General features: G+C 34.2%; 4 protein-coding genes across 6 annotated transcripts; 1 reads left to right on the plus strand and 3 right to left on the minus strand.

Moving 5' to 3' along the window:
* Window positions 1–156: 156 nt before the first annotated feature.
* Window positions 157–3,540, plus strand: LOC105647486 (folate receptor family protein). 3 transcript variants are annotated; one of them, XM_012233594.4, is made up of 5 exons: window positions 157–324; window positions 1,183–1,541; window positions 1,873–2,207; window positions 2,992–3,154; window positions 3,307–3,540. In XM_012233594.4, the coding sequence occupies exons 1-4, from the start codon at window positions 255–257 to the stop codon at window positions 3,113–3,115; spliced, it is 888 nt and encodes a 295-aa protein (XP_012088984.1). In that variant the 5' UTR covers window positions 157–254; the 3' UTR covers window positions 3,116–3,154; window positions 3,307–3,540. The 3 variants fall into 3 exon arrangements, with proteins under 3 accessions (XP_012088984.1, XP_089573919.1, XP_012088983.1); XM_012233593.4 differs by having other exon boundaries at window positions 161–324; window positions 2,989–3,154; XM_089717793.1 differs by having other exon boundaries at window positions 160–324; window positions 2,989–3,540.
* Window positions 3,541–3,731: 191 nt separating this feature from the next.
* Window positions 3,732–7,198, minus strand: TOPP8 (Calcineurin-like metallo-phosphoesterase superfamily protein). The gene is made up of 4 exons (XM_012233592.4): window positions 6,499–7,198; window positions 5,124–5,683; window positions 4,355–4,540; window positions 3,732–4,221 (listed from the first exon to the last, which is right to left on the minus strand). Exons 1-4 carry the CDS (start codon window positions 6,692–6,694, stop codon window positions 4,207–4,209), a joined length of 957 nt encoding a protein of 318 aa, XP_012088982.1. The 5' UTR covers window positions 6,695–7,198; the 3' UTR covers window positions 3,732–4,206.
* A 1,651-nt stretch (window positions 7,199–8,849) lies between these two features.
* On the minus strand, window positions 8,850–9,593 carry LOC105647483 (uncharacterized protein At5g01610). The gene has a single exon (XM_012233591.3). It carries the CDS (start codon window positions 9,462–9,464, stop codon window positions 8,940–8,942), a length of 525 nt encoding a protein of 174 aa, XP_012088981.1. The 5' UTR covers window positions 9,465–9,593; the 3' UTR covers window positions 8,850–8,939.
* Window positions 9,594–12,615: 3,022 nt separating this feature from the next.
* LOC105647482 (bidirectional sugar transporter SWEET16) lies at window positions 12,616–14,364 on the minus strand. The gene is made up of 6 exons (XM_012233590.4): window positions 14,213–14,364; window positions 14,065–14,101; window positions 13,684–13,894; window positions 13,434–13,595; window positions 13,144–13,263; window positions 12,616–13,059 (listed from the first exon to the last, which is right to left on the minus strand). The coding sequence occupies exons 1-6, from the start codon at window positions 14,244–14,246 to the stop codon at window positions 12,706–12,708; spliced, it is 918 nt and encodes a 305-aa protein (XP_012088980.1). The 5' UTR covers window positions 14,247–14,364; the 3' UTR covers window positions 12,616–12,705.
* Between the last annotated feature and the right edge of the window lie 679 nt (window positions 14,365–15,043).

Below are 15,043 nucleotides of genomic sequence, written 5' to 3' on the forward strand. Positions count from 1 at the left end.
GCCTTGTTCATGAATGAATCGAAACTCTGGATTGGGCTTTCAATTAGGGAGTTTTTGCATGGGCGGAGGGCCTAAGCCCAATCTAATATCTTAATCAAGTCCAACCCGTCGGATCCATTCAGAGTCATTAGTCAATCGGGTAACCCGTCGGATTCATTCAAGTTCGTCTCGTTAAACTGAACTTGAATGTATCAGTTATAGTGGCAGATGGAGTTGGCAGCTTTACCCAACAAGAAGGCTTAGAAAATACTAAAATGAAAACAAGGGTTTTTGGGTTTTTGATTTTGCTGTTCCTTTTTCATTTGCAAATCTGGTTTTCTTATGGTAAAGGTTCTTTCTTTCCATTTCTCTGTTAGGGCTACTCAATGGTTTTCAATTTGACCACTCGCCTACTCCTTTTTGTTCCCTGCGTTTATTTTTGTTGAACCCAATTCTACTTTATTGAAATTAGTGAGGAAATTCATGTTACTGGTTAGGAAGACAGATATTTTGTCGTGTTCTGGTCTGTGTATCAGAATTATAAATTTAATGATATTTCTGAATTTATCTACTGTTTTTTTCACTATTTCTTTTCCCTCTTGATGCTTAGTTTTGCTGAAAGTTTAAAATTTTTTAGGGTTCTTTTGTATGTAATTGGTTGAACATACAAGGAAAGTGAAAATTGAGATGACATGCAATTTTCTGTCTGCTGCTTTGGCTTCGGTTAAGCTTCCTTGCGATCACATATCATATCCCAAATTCTATGCACAAATTAGAAATTTGGAATTTTGGATAGAATAAACTCGCCAAGTAAATTAATCTTTCTGAATCAGCAACGTTTGCTGATTTGCAGTCCCTTCTAATTTTTGTTATTTTTTATTGTTTATGCTGTATTCTCTTTGCATAGGTTTGTGTCCTAAGTACTAATGCTTCGTTAGCAGTAGCTTGTAACCAAGTTGGTATTCCAATTGCTGTATAATGTTGAATCTTATGCGTGAATAACTTGTGATGGTAACGTAATTGAGTCAGTAATTTTTTGTTCTTCAAGTTTTAAGAGCCAATTCCTCAGGTGCCAACGACTATTGTGATAAATTTATATTTGTTCTATGGAGTATCAGCTTACTTGTCTCTTTGGAAATATCCTATTTATGCATCCATCATACTAAGAGCATCATATTAAACCCCTGCCTTTTGTCTTTGCAGGAAAACTTAGTGGGGTTTGTGTTTCCAAAGGTGGTCGGTTTCCACCCTTCTCATCTGAAGGGAAACCTCCAAAAAAGGTAAGCAGGGGTTCCAAAGATTTAACTCTTTGCAGGGTGTTTCGCAGAAAGACTTGCTGTGATGTAGCTCAGACGTATCCTGCTTTGCTGTCCATTAGGAGACTTGCTTCAACTGGGGAGGCCAGCCAAGAGTGCTTGCACTTATGGGAATTGCTGGAATGTTCCATTTGTGATCCCCAGATTGGTGTTCAGCCTGGACCTCCTCTTATATGCTCTTCTTTTTGTGACAGAGTCTATCAAGCTTGCGCTAATGCCTACTTCTCTATGGACTCAAACAAACAGGTGGGTGCTCAATTGCTTGGCTTCTATATTGGGAAATTCATCAAGAGTTATGCATATACTCTGCTAAATACTTTCTGATGCATAATGGTCTAGGATCTCTTTCTTAGTTTTTGTATTTATTTGTGTTTCACTGTCAGTTATTTGAAATGAAATTTACTATTCATGACAGAATCTATCAAGCTTACACTAGTGAACTTTATGGTTAAGGTCTGAGTTCTTCTGAGTTCAATTAATGAGTGCGAGGAAATATAGTTGGCCAGATTTAAAATTCTATTTTCCCATTTTTCAATGCTTGGCATAAATCAGTATCCTGAATAGGTTTACCTGTCAGGTTCTAGCACCATGCGGAGTAAATGACTATGTTTGTGGGAAGGCTGCTGAATGGGTCTCCAATGGCACAGAGCTCTGTCGCACTGCCGGTTTTGCTGTTAAATTGTCTGATTATGTGCATATTGACACAGAAGAAGCATCTTGCTATGGTGGTAAAGCCAGCCTTGATTCTATTGCTGAATCATGGAAGGCTTCGCATTCCGAGTTGCCTCAGAAACCTGGAAACTTAGGGATTTTGGAAGATTTCCAGCAGTGGGTGCAGGAAATGCCTTTTAGTGAAAAGGTTTCTTGGGCAGTAGGAGGGATGGTTCTTACTGCAGGGTTGTTGTTTTTAAGGTTGGAATACTTTTTGTTTGCTTTCTACATGTTATCAGAATTTCATATGTGTTCATTGGCTCCTTTTCTTTTTTTTATTAAGTTTGTTAAATGTTAATCCTTAAAGAGTATCCAAAAAATTAGAAATATTCTTCAAAGCACCTTCTATATATCTAGCACTAATGGATCCAGGTGGTTTAATTAGGATTTTTGCTCTAATTTTTCAATGAAATTTGTCCACCAGAGTGCTGCATTAGTTTCTTGACAGTTTATACCTGTATCAAACTTCAATGCTCAAAATTGTGTTGAAATTTGTCTGGAAAATGAAAGATTTGGTGAGACTAGTGGCAGCTTTTGTTATCTGACAATGAGGGCCACTAGCCTCTAGGAGCTCAGGGAATCATTATCCTTCTCAATCACTGAGAAAAGTTGATCCCAGCTATTGAATGATAGAATCTGGTGACAGGTTCATCATAGCATAGCAATCTGGTGGTAGAATGGGGCTAAACTAGTTTCTATGCCTAAAGTTGAAGATCAGAATAGGTGACTCCTTTCCTCTTTCCCTGTGAGCAAGAAATAGGATGCCAGATGCCAATTTTGTTTCCTTATGAAGTCAAGTCATTAAGTTGGAGAAGGCAATACATTGTTGGTAGAATATATCAGTAATGGTTTACATACATTTATCTTAAAGGACTTCTCTTCATAGTTTGTTATTCTGTTTTAACTTTTTGGTGGTCTAATTGTTCAAAAGGGATGCTTAATGAGATAATATTTCATATTGATATATTTGATGACAATGCAGCAGAAGGAAGAGTTACAGCCAGCGCCAGAGGCTAGCTGCTATACAACGAACAGCAAGGAAACTGGAAGGCAAGGGCAATGAGAAATCCCCCAATATTCAAGGGAATAGGAAAGGAAACCGAAGATGAATGCCCTGAACATAAGCTTGATAATGTGTTAGTATAAAGGTGAATGATAAAACTGCCACAAGGATTTGAAATAGTTTATTATTCTTTCCATTTTCTTCTCTATTGAAGAAAACTAGATTTATTAGTTTATTCAAGTAGTCGGAGTCAGTTTCAATTATCAAAATTTTCCTCCTCTCTTACATGTTTTGCAGCTCCAGTTCAAAATGGGCAGCTCTCATATCTAGGCAGTGTCTGACAAATTTCTCTAATGCTGGATTTTGTTTGCCCTCAGTCAGCCTATGCTTATTGACATGGAAAAGAGAAAGAAAGGGTTGTGTGCATTAAATTGTTTGTACAATTACTCTTATGTCAAACTTAATAGCATTTCGAATCAAGGAATTTTCTTGATTTGATATAAAGGAGATCTTAACCTCCCTTTTGAATAATTTGCATAGTTTGTTTAATTACACAACTTTTTCCAATGCTACTTAAAGTTTTAATTTTTCATGTAAAGTTTTGTTACGGTTGCAATCCTTAGATGTTTGTTTGGACTCATCGTCACTGTTTAAGTAAGCAATTTTGTTTCATTTATAATTTTTCTTTCGAGTCTCAACCACATCCTAGTTGCTCTGAATGATTAAAAAAAATGGAACAATAACATTATTTATATATTTTGAGTGAAAAAACTTGAATCAAAAGCAAGTTGCTTGAAAGGTACAATCTGATACAATCCATGCTGGCTGTAAGGAATTATATTTGATGGGTAATATGTGAACAAGAGGGTGAAATGAGCAAACCACAGTTGGTACTGTTACAAACTCAACAAAAAATCAAAGCAGACTATTCTCTCTCTGTAGATTGCAAATGCTAATCAGTGGAATAAGGATGTTATCAAACGGTGTTAAATTTGAACTTTTCAGCTCCACGCCAGAAGATACAGTTGATCTACAGAATTTCTCTCTAGTAATCTGCATTGAAAATTGAATCATCTGCTATATTTCAAACAGGAAAAAAGCATTTCTTATCTTGTAAGACTGCACAGTAACTGAGTAGCATGAGGGAGCTTGCTCTATCTCCTATCAAAAACCGATGAATCTCCAAATGCACTTGTCCTATATTTTAGGAGGCTGTTTACACCAAGACAAGAAAAAGGTCAGATGGTTTCTACTATTGTAGCCTCGTAAAGGGAGGAACGGTCAGCAATCCTATATTAAACAAGTTTAAAGGAAAAAAAAAATGTTATATAGATTTCTGGATAACCTTCTTAAGGGGCAACTTAGAAGTGCTTGCTGATGGAGGTGGCTTCAATATCTCAAAGGAACATACTAGAGCTTCATCGACACTCAATAAGGCACCTGCATTGTCAAACTCCCCTCCATAGTTTGGAGCTGAAAATATTGTGACTAATTTTCGATTAGCAAAAAATTCATATCCATCCTCTACCACCTGCCACATAACAAAAAAATCTTAATCCGGAATGCTGGATTCATAATTATTATTATGTTCCTGATTCTACATGTATTGTACTTGAAGTTTTTCTGGTTGTCTATCACATGCAAAAGGATTGCAGTGGGTCCTAATTACCAGCCACTATTGATAGAAGGGAACATCAGTCACAATATTTTTTATGGTTTAGTAAGGTAAAGGGTTATTACAATTTGGTACATTTTCACTTTTGAAAACTCTATCATAGATGAATCTTTTATTAGATTGAAAGATAATCTTCCTAAATTAGAAAATTTAATCAATAGAAAGCAAAATCATAGGAGGGGTCCCCCCATAGTGGGTGGTTTCAGATCATCTACTGGATCCATTTTGTCAGAGATATCTCCCATCATGATCTAAAACATTCCACCTGTAAGGCCTCCTTGGAGTACCATCATACTCTAAATCTAAGAGATTCTAACAGGGAATTGAAAGGAAAAAAGAAAACTGCATGGATGCTAAGAATATGTTCTATTTACTGAAGTTGAAATACAACGATGCATGTCTAATTCTCAGTATCCTCGCTTAAAAAGAATTGGATTACCTGATGCCCTCGGCAAATGAGATCAAGGTCATTCTTATCCAAAAATTCGGCAACCCGATCAGCTCCAAAGGTACATGAAACACCACGATCGCTATCTGACCAGCCCTCAATTTTGCCATCAGGATCAGACCAAAGCAGATCACAAAGAAGACCACTATCAGGAATTTCAGTAGGCCTCTGAATATCCTTTATTTGGTTCACGTTCTCCAACTCAGGGGAGAGGCCGCCATGCATGCACAGTATCTTCTCATCAATTAGTGCAGCCACAGGCAAGCAATTAAAGCAGTCAGTAAATATTTTCCAAAGCCTAACATTGAATCTCCTTTTACACTCATCATAAAATCCATATATCCGATTGATCTTTGCATCCTCATGATTTCCCCTCAAGAGAAAAACTTTGTCAGGATATCTGATTTTATAGGCCAAAAGCAGACATATAGTCTCCAAACTTTGCTTCCCTCGATCAACATAGTCTCCAAGAAAGAGGTAGTTGCAAGAAGGAGGGTAGCCACCATACTCAAATAGCCTCAGTAGGTCTTGATATTGTCCATGTATATCACCTGTAACGAGCCAGTAATATCAGCGATAGGGTCACACACGGTCTAAGGAGATAAACAGATAAATATGCTACTACTTTCTCTCTCCTTTTCCTTTTAGCACATTAAGTACGGTTTGTCCCTGTTGGCTTGCACAAAGAACAGTGAGATTCATATCAAACTAATAAAGAAGTAATTTCCTTGAAAATAAGAGATAAATAATCTAAATTCTTCAACAATGAAAATATTTTTTTGAGAAACAGAGAATAGCTCGGAAAAAGACAAGTTCTTTATTTTGCTTCAAATGCATATTGTTATCTATATACTTAATGTGTTATCTAATTACCTTACTTTCCTTTTGCATTTTTGAATCTGTTCAATAATGGCATCTTTTTTGAGGGAAAAAGAATGAGGCTCAACAATAATAGGCATTCTCTGGCCATTGTTGGCTCTACGCATTTGCTTCCACAAAAGCAAATCCAGATTAGGGAGAAAAAGAAAAGAGAGAGATACATTGGTCATTATCAAGTACTAAATATGATTACCAACCAATCTTGCCCATCAAATTATCAATTATCAAACAGTACACAGTTACCGATATATCAACCGTTTCACCAACAACTACCATCAAAATCACAATCCCATCCACAATCAAATTGCAATTGCAAGATCATTAAATAGGCATCTTGCCTAGCAATATCCAATGCTTCCAATGAACAATTCAAAAAATCTAGATTAAAATTCTCATGTTCTTTAATCCTTATCAAGCAAACTTAAAAAGAAAAATCCCCAAATAGTTAACGATAACATTATAGAAGAAAAGAAAAGAGAGTGCTAACCACAAACGCGAACCGGAGCTTTTATCTGAAGCAGATTAGGTTGAGAGAGAAAGATTTGGCGTGCGTTAACACACAATTGCCGGATCTCTCCTTCAGATAGCTGCACCTGTTTGCCTCCTTTCCCTTCCAATAGCCTCCTAATAATATCATCCAAGACTCCCTTATCCATCATCCCTTCCATTGTCATCATCATCATCTTAATCTCCAAATCCAAAAAGATTAATTGCTAATGAGGAAAAAGAAAGAGAGAGAAAGATTCTTCGCAACAGAGAAACCCAGAAATAATTGTGCAAAAAAACTGAGAAATAACGAATCAATTGAAGAATTTGTACAGAAAGAGAAAAGGGTATGTGCTAAATTGATTAAAAACCCAAGAAAAACAAAAGAAAAGTGGAAAAAAAATGTTTGAAGAAGAAAAGCTCAGAATTTATAGTTGGAAATTTGAGATACAACAGAAAGAGAGGATGATCCGATGGAGAAGAGAGAGATATGGATCAAGAGAAGAGAAAAAAATAATGGATATGGCTTGTCATTTCCTTTATGAATCTTTCTCTCTCTAAGGTCTATATTCTATTCTCTCTAAAAACAACAAATCTTATTTTTTTGCCTTTTCTTTCTTTTTGTTTTTTTTTTTTTTAAGCGCCACCAACTGCCAAGAAGATTCAATTTGGCAGGTTGAAACCTTCAAACGTAAGGTACAGACAGAGAGAGTGCTAAAGTGCTGAAGGAGTAGAGAGTATAAAACCGCGTATTTTGAAAAGTCAGTTAATACGTGTACTGCAACTGATTTATTGCAATATATACCTGTCATCCTTATCATATTTTACTTTTTTGCTGAAAGCCAAACATAATATGCCACGTCAACATTTCTGAACCTTGATGCTACGCCACGTTTTTGCTTATTTTAGCACTGTAGTGGTGACATGAAACCAAATATTTCTCTCCTGTGATGGTTTTATTTGCATTTTCTAAATTCCTTTCCTTGTGTCAACGGTCCGTTCCATTTATTTGTTATATGTCTCAAAATATTTATAAATTTTTTAAATTTATATATATAAATAATTAATTTTTTCATAATAATCTTTATAATTATTCATTAAATGAAAATTTTTTATTAATATCTTAATGAGTTATTAAGAGTAAAGAAAGGTAAAGTAATTTTTATTGACTAAATTCTCAATACGCGTGTTTTATCAAATCATGCAAATAAAGTGGGACGGAGATAATATTATTTATGGTCAAACATTCATTATCATTTTTATTTTTTATCCGGATCACTCGTAAACTACTCGAGGCTTGACAGAAAAAAAAAATACATTCAATTTTATTTGATAAATTTAACAAATCAAACTCTAAGTATATTTCTACAATTCATTTAATAAGTGAGCTTAGCCCGAACCTCGAAATGAGGCCTGAGAGTTGGACTGTGAATATTTGCTATCAAGCTAATAAGCCTGTAAACAAGCTCCAATTCAAATCTCCAATCAGTAAAAGCTCACCTTCGCATAAAAGACTTCAAAGAAATTATGCTTCTGCTGCTTTGGGCCGGGCCTGATTAACTTTGGGCCGTAGTAAAATAGAATGTCAATTGTCGTGGAGATAATTATTTGGTTAAAAGATGTGTCGTTTGAGCTTACTTGAGTTTGCCCTTACTTTTTGTATGTTAAATGGGTTTGTTTGGCCCATCTACCTTTTATGGAAGGAAATTTCCACCCATTTTCAGTCTCAACAGCCATTATTGCACCTATTATGTCTGTTGCGTGCAACCAGACAGACACAACAGGCACTGAAAAATTACCCCTCGCACTAAGTAACCATAGAAGCTTCTGATTCTCACTCCGCTCATCAATTTGCTGTAGTTGTTTTGAAATATATAGATAAGTACAGAGATTGAAAATTGAAGTTGCAGCAGATGATCTTTTTGGATTGTCCCACATTCTCTTCAAGGCTTCAAGCATTAAACAGGGGTTCAACTATAAACCCTTCAAATGGAAAGCAAAAAAGAAAACAGAATTCCTTTTGCTTAAAGAAAAAAGATAAATCACAGATGAACAGAATCCAAATTATGCACATTTTAGACCATTGATAAGAACAGTAAAAAAAAAAAAAAAAAAAAATTCAGTATATTTGGGTTCCACAATGGGTTTTTATTAACCTTGATTTGGTTAATAGAAGAAATGCATGATCTAGGGAACCCAATGAACATTAGTTTCTGCTTTGATTTGGCCAATAATAGTAAATACTCAATACAGCTAATCTCAGGACAACTTGATCAAAGGCTTCATTTTTTTAGTCACAGGCACAGGTCAGAATTTTTCATTTCAGTAATAGAATAATGTTGGAGACACAAATTAAAGGCAATCAAACAAACAAACACAACCCAATTCAAGTAATTACCAATCAAACAACAATCAAAATTAAAACAAAAAAATCCAACTTGCCTATAAGGAAGATACAAAACGATTTGATCTAAATTTGGGAACTACACTCCTTTGATCTCCACAATTCAAGCCGCACCCACATTGAGGACACTCCTCAAAATTATCAATAGGAAATCCAGCACCAGCAATTCCAACAGAAAATTGAAGATCATCTCCATTTCTTGAAACCTCAACAATATCAACCCACATAAACAACAATTTTACACTAACACCTCCTAAGCTTGCGAGTTTCCCTCTGGATATGTAACCTTTGATGGTTGACTTATACCTAAGCTGATAAGATCCTTCAAGAGAAAAACTACAAGTACCATTAAAGAATGCAGAAAATTTACCCGTTGTAGAGTCAAGATCATATCCAATTGCTCCTCTAGGAAGCAACCCAACTGGGAGATTGTAGCTACTGAGAATTTCATAGGGTGTTGGACGGTTTTGAGATTTGGTCACTTTTGATGATGAAAATATGAGAATCAGACAAATAATTGCAGATAGAGATTTGTAGCTTTTGGAGTAGATCAGTAAAGACATTTCTCTTTGCGTTTTTGATTCTTTTTATTTTTCTTTTATTTCTGTTTTTCTGTATGTGGTCTGAGATTCTGTATATTTGCAATAGCAGAGAAGAAAAGAAAATTGGTAGGTAGTTGAGCTTGCAGTTGTTGAAGCACAGGTAAGGAAGACTCTTCGCTAGTTAAATCTTATGTTGGGCTTAGGCAAATTAAATGGGCTTAGGCTATAATATATTATTACTGTTATTTTGGGCTTTGATTGTTTGTTGGCAGAAACGCATGGGCTGGCTCAGGGGTAATTAGTAGGTAATTAAAGTTATTAATTACCAAATAAACTTGAGTAATTCACGACTTTAATTTGGTAATTTTGTAAAATGGCATGTTCATGTCAAGAGTTATTCTATTCCAAAGGGTAATCATGGTAAATAATTTGAATGTTTGGACTGTAGATTATTATTATTCGCTATCTATACAAAATTATTCAAATAAAATAATATCAACTCTACAATGTACGTCTCACACTCTTTTTAGACTATTCTGATTTGATTAAATAGATGGCTTAATCTAATTTAACATCACTTTCCTTTTTTTTTTCCCCCTAAATCAAACTCACAATGTATATATTTCATTTTATTCTGCTTAGCCTAAATCAATAGGTTATGAAAACAAATCCATTTTATTATTTTTATGAAAAAAAAAATGATTAGTTTATAAATAAATTTTAAATTAAATTAAATTATATTTTATAAATTTAATATTCTGATCAAAAGATAGTGAATCAAAACAAGTGGTGCATCAACATAAATTATAAACGCTAGGAGTTGGATCAAATCACACCAAATTGGCAGATTGCAAGTAGGTAAATTTTATAAAATAAAATTGAAAGCGATCCCATTGCCGAAATAATGGATGGCGACTCAAAAATGTTTTATAAGATCGATTTATCGACCTCGTATCCAATGAAATATTTTTGTCACCACTGTTCAAAATAAGATCATTTTCCAAATCAAAAGCAAAAAGAAACGTTTTTCGAATCGCTCGGGGCGGTACAAAAACAACTGGGTACACTCTGATTCTTGTCTCTCTTCTGCTGAGACCGTTAATTTTTGGCATAATAAATATAAAAATAAATTAATTTCTTAATGACTTCAGTTTCAGATTGTGATAGCGAAGAAAAGGACAAAGCAGACAGGTAAGCAAGCATATATTAGTACAATACAAAGCAAATGGTATAAAGAATTGGTTCCAAATTCTAAAGCTGGCTCTATCATGTCAACAGTACTAGATTGCTAAATAAATCTAAAAAAAGGAAGAGGAAAGGCAATAACTAATTTGCTATTTGTAGACGCAGCTAAAGCATGTAAGGTATCAAGCTTATAAAGGAGAGCTATTGCTATGATATTGCATATATCTGCAGAAATGCTGAAAGACGCTGACGAAAATAGAGAACCAATCCCAGAAAGAGCTACCATAACAGCAAAATATTCTAAACGAGATCATAATTTAATTGACAGAAACACCCACATATATTCATCGAACAAAAACACTAATAATAATAACAGAAACACTAACATCAAACAAATGAGGCATTAAAATCTCCAAATATTTAAAATTTTCATCCAATTTCAGAACACATATTTACACTCTTATCAAGCACCTGCAAGACAAACGTAGTACCAACTACATATATTCATCGCAGGTAATATTCTGGTCAAAAGATAGTGAAGCAAAACAAGCTCTCCCTACCCACAAAGGCACAAAACAAAAGGTGCATGAACATCATAAGCTCACTTCATAAATTAAACTTAAATTTGGTCATAAAAAACTAGAACTTGCATTACTTCCATAAATATCATCAGTCGTGTTCTGCAATGGGAGAGAATTAGGGACGGAAGTCGGCTGCCAAGGACGCACATATACGAAGGCCTTATCAAAAATCCCCAGTATGATATTGTCACATATCATATCCTACGCAAGTTGCATGATACAATTGTGCTGAGACCCATCTTAATATACACAATGTCACCATTGTTGGGATCACAAGCAAGCGGTTCAACGGAGCACGTGTCCTTAAACCAAGTAGTATTCTTGGATTGCAACCCAAAGAAACTGATGCCATGCTCCAAACTCCATTCAACTCCTTCATAATCCTTGAAATCCTATATATGAAAGGATAGAACATCTTTCTTGGAATTGTTTTCAATCTCAAAAAGTCTTAACATTTCCCTAAAGACAGCAACACGAGTATTGTATTTCTGTGAGGATGCTCTAGGTGGGAGATCAATTAAACGAAGGGATTCAACTTCATTAAATGGATCTACACCGATCAATACATCCATAGAACTAATCCAAAAGCACATTCCTTTATACGGAATGCCATTACAGTTGAAAACAGGAAATCCAAAGATTTTAGTCCTACAACTAAACTTTTTTTCAATCCAAACACCAGAATCAGAAGTAATCTCAACTTTAAGGTCATTGTAGAGATTGTGGTCACGGAAATGTATAAATGGAATTCTAACTACAGCATACTTAAAGTTGTTTCGCGTGGAGCAGGCTTCGGTCGTTGAAGGGGTGGCCGAAGTCAAGTTTGCCGTCGCTCGGAGCGTCGACCGGTGGCCGAAACACTGATCAGGGAGGGGAAGGAAAGGAGATCGCGGTGCTGCGATCGGGAAAGGAGGTTTGGGCTACTGTCCCCTTTTTGGTTGTTTCTCTCTCCTGTTTTAATTGGTCTATCTAGTTTGGCACAATTCACTGGTTCAATTCAATTCAAACGGAAACTTCAAAACTTTAACGGGTTTCAATGGTTTATGCTTGGTTCGATCTGCCTGGTTAGCGGTTTGATTTTCCTTATTCTCATAAATTTATATTTATTGCAATAAAATGATGTTATTAAATTTAAATTATGGAATTTAATAGGAAAAACTTTTGAAATTTTAAAATCAGGGTATTTAAGCCATATATATGCAATTCTACAATATCATCATCTAGTAATTATAATTATTAATATTAAAATTAGAAAACTATAAATATTTTTTACTAAATAAATTTAATTGGTTCAGTTTTGAGTTTGGGATAAATGTGACTTCAGACTCAATTTTATTTAAATAAATTTTTTTTTACATTATTAATGGATAACAAGATCAATATATAATATATATATATTAAGTTCATTGAAAGGTTCAACAAGCCGAAATAGTATTCAAAGATATTTTGTAATAACATTCACACAAGATTAAAGAAAAACAATGTAAATTTGCCAATTAAAGATCATTATCAACTTTTCTAACTCCATTTTCTATATCAGTCTGATTAACCCAACCTGACTGCAAATCATAAGCATTCAGAGAAAGTGTTCTCAAAATTTTCTGCAAGCTATTTTGTCGATTAATTGCCGGCTTTGGTAGACTTTTTCCTTTATCCAGGCTTCGATTCTTCACATCACCTTCATCGTCCTCATTGTTATACGCACCCATCTCAATTCCTCCTTTCACTAGATGGGTTGAACCTTCTTCTTCAATGGCTTCAGTTGATTTGGGTGAAACTGTCTTGTTCTTGTACATTGCATAAAGTATCAATTGGGCTGACCCTAACACGAACCCCGTTGCATTTGGCACCTAAAATCAATTTAGCCATAATTAATAAAATATGCATTATTAATTTCTAAATTATAAATTGAAGAAGGTAATTAAAGAACTTACTCCAATGTAAAAGTCTTTGACAAGCAATGCATAAACAGACCAAACGCCTCCATTGAGAAACAGGAAAAACGAGAGCAAGAAAGGCATGTATTCCACGCTTTTGGTCTTTATCACCGTTCTCTATTACACATTAAAATAAAATTTGAATCAATTAACAACTTTCATTTGATATTCCATTTCCTATATTAGAAATTTTAAAATGGATTAGAGATCTCGTTATATATTTATAAAACAGGCACTCGATTATTGAATTACTATTCTTAAATTTATAAGACTCGTGAAAAAATTACCATGGCTGATAGAGGTGCTGCATACATGCCTATAGTTAATGCAGCACATAAAATTCCAACAAAGGTGAGCCTTATATTTCCATGGAGGGCTAGAAGAGTCACTGCTATTACTGCTCCAAGAAAAACTACATTTAGTAGTGCCACCAACTTTGCCGTCTTAATCTGAAATTAACAAAAGGATCAATTGATTAAGATGTAATTAAGACTAATAAGCTCGAATTGGTATCATTTCTTACTCAAACTTTTTTACCATTTTATCTTTTGGAGCGTATATCAAGAAGAGAGTGACATAAACGAATTGGAAGACGGTGCCGGTTCCATTGACGGTCACGACAAGTAAACCATCTGGATTAAGAATTCCATAAAAAGTCCATAAACTCGTGCTTAATAATGTAGTTATATATGGAACTCCTTTGTAATTTTCTGTTGATTTCTTCTTCACCACTGTCCAAAAGGTTTTTCTGCAGAGTCAATTTAAAATCATTCCTTCAATCATCTCAGAAAAAAATAAAGAAAAGAAAATTGTTTTGATAAACTAGTTTAATACTTTCTTTGAGTAGAAGTGAACTTCTATTTCATAATTTAATTTGTACATGGCAAACATGCAGACTTGGGAAAATTCAATACTTACATGGGAGAAGCAAAAACCAGTATAGAAATGATATTACCTGCAAGAACATATTACAACAAAGAAAATCATTAACCCTGATATAAACAATTGAATCTACAAATAGAAAGAAAAAAAAGAAAAACCCAATAAAGAGAAAAGAAGAACTAACCAATAATTCCAACAATGAAGCTTAAGCTAGCCATGAATATTGCAATAGTTGGGTAAGTGAAGAGAAACACAAAAATGCAGAGAAAACTGTACAAAAAGAAGAAGTAAGATGTGTGGTTGATGATTAAAGGGTTGATATATATATATATATCAATCGACCTTTTGGTCTACATAGCAATGTCTAAACGTTTGACACGTTTTCACTCAATCCAATTCTTCGCAAATAGTACTGTTAAAAATGGAAACTGGGCCAAGATTCTTTCATTTTTGACGCATTTTTGGTGTCGTTTTATGCTTTTGTTTCTGAGTTCAACAGAGATATTTTTTTTGTCTTTGGTGTTAGGTTTTGCAGAGGTGATAATGGAGTATAAAGTTTGGTCTTCTTTGAATTCATACAGAACTGCTATATAACTAACACAATTTGGTCTGTGAACTGTTATTATCTACTCTTACTATATCGTGAAACGTTACGGAGTTCATTTCTCTGCATTGTAAATTTGTAATACAATAATGTATGGATAGAGTAAGCCGTGTTATAGTAGTCCAATACACGTGTCACAGCGTTGGATTGATTAATATTACTTTTAAATTTTAATTTATAATTTATGGTACCTTGCCGACAATCAAGCAAGGTCATTTTCTTTTACTCAAAATATGGCATTTTATTAAATTACTAGGTTTCTTTTCTATAAAAAAGATTAAGAAAAAAAGTTCAATTCGGTTTGATTTTATAAATATTATTATAATTTAACAACTAAATTTTGATGAAAATAAAATTATTTATCAATTAAATGATTTAAATTTAGTTAAATTAATTTTTTCATATATAGTA

The sequence above is a fragment of the Jatropha curcas genome, chromosome 2 (assembly GCF_041381405.1).
Source record: "Jatropha curcas cultivar XTBG-Jc1 chromosome 2, XTBG_Jcur_1.0, whole genome shotgun sequence".
Lineage (NCBI taxonomy): Eukaryota > Viridiplantae > Streptophyta > Magnoliopsida > Malpighiales > Euphorbiaceae > Jatropha > Jatropha curcas.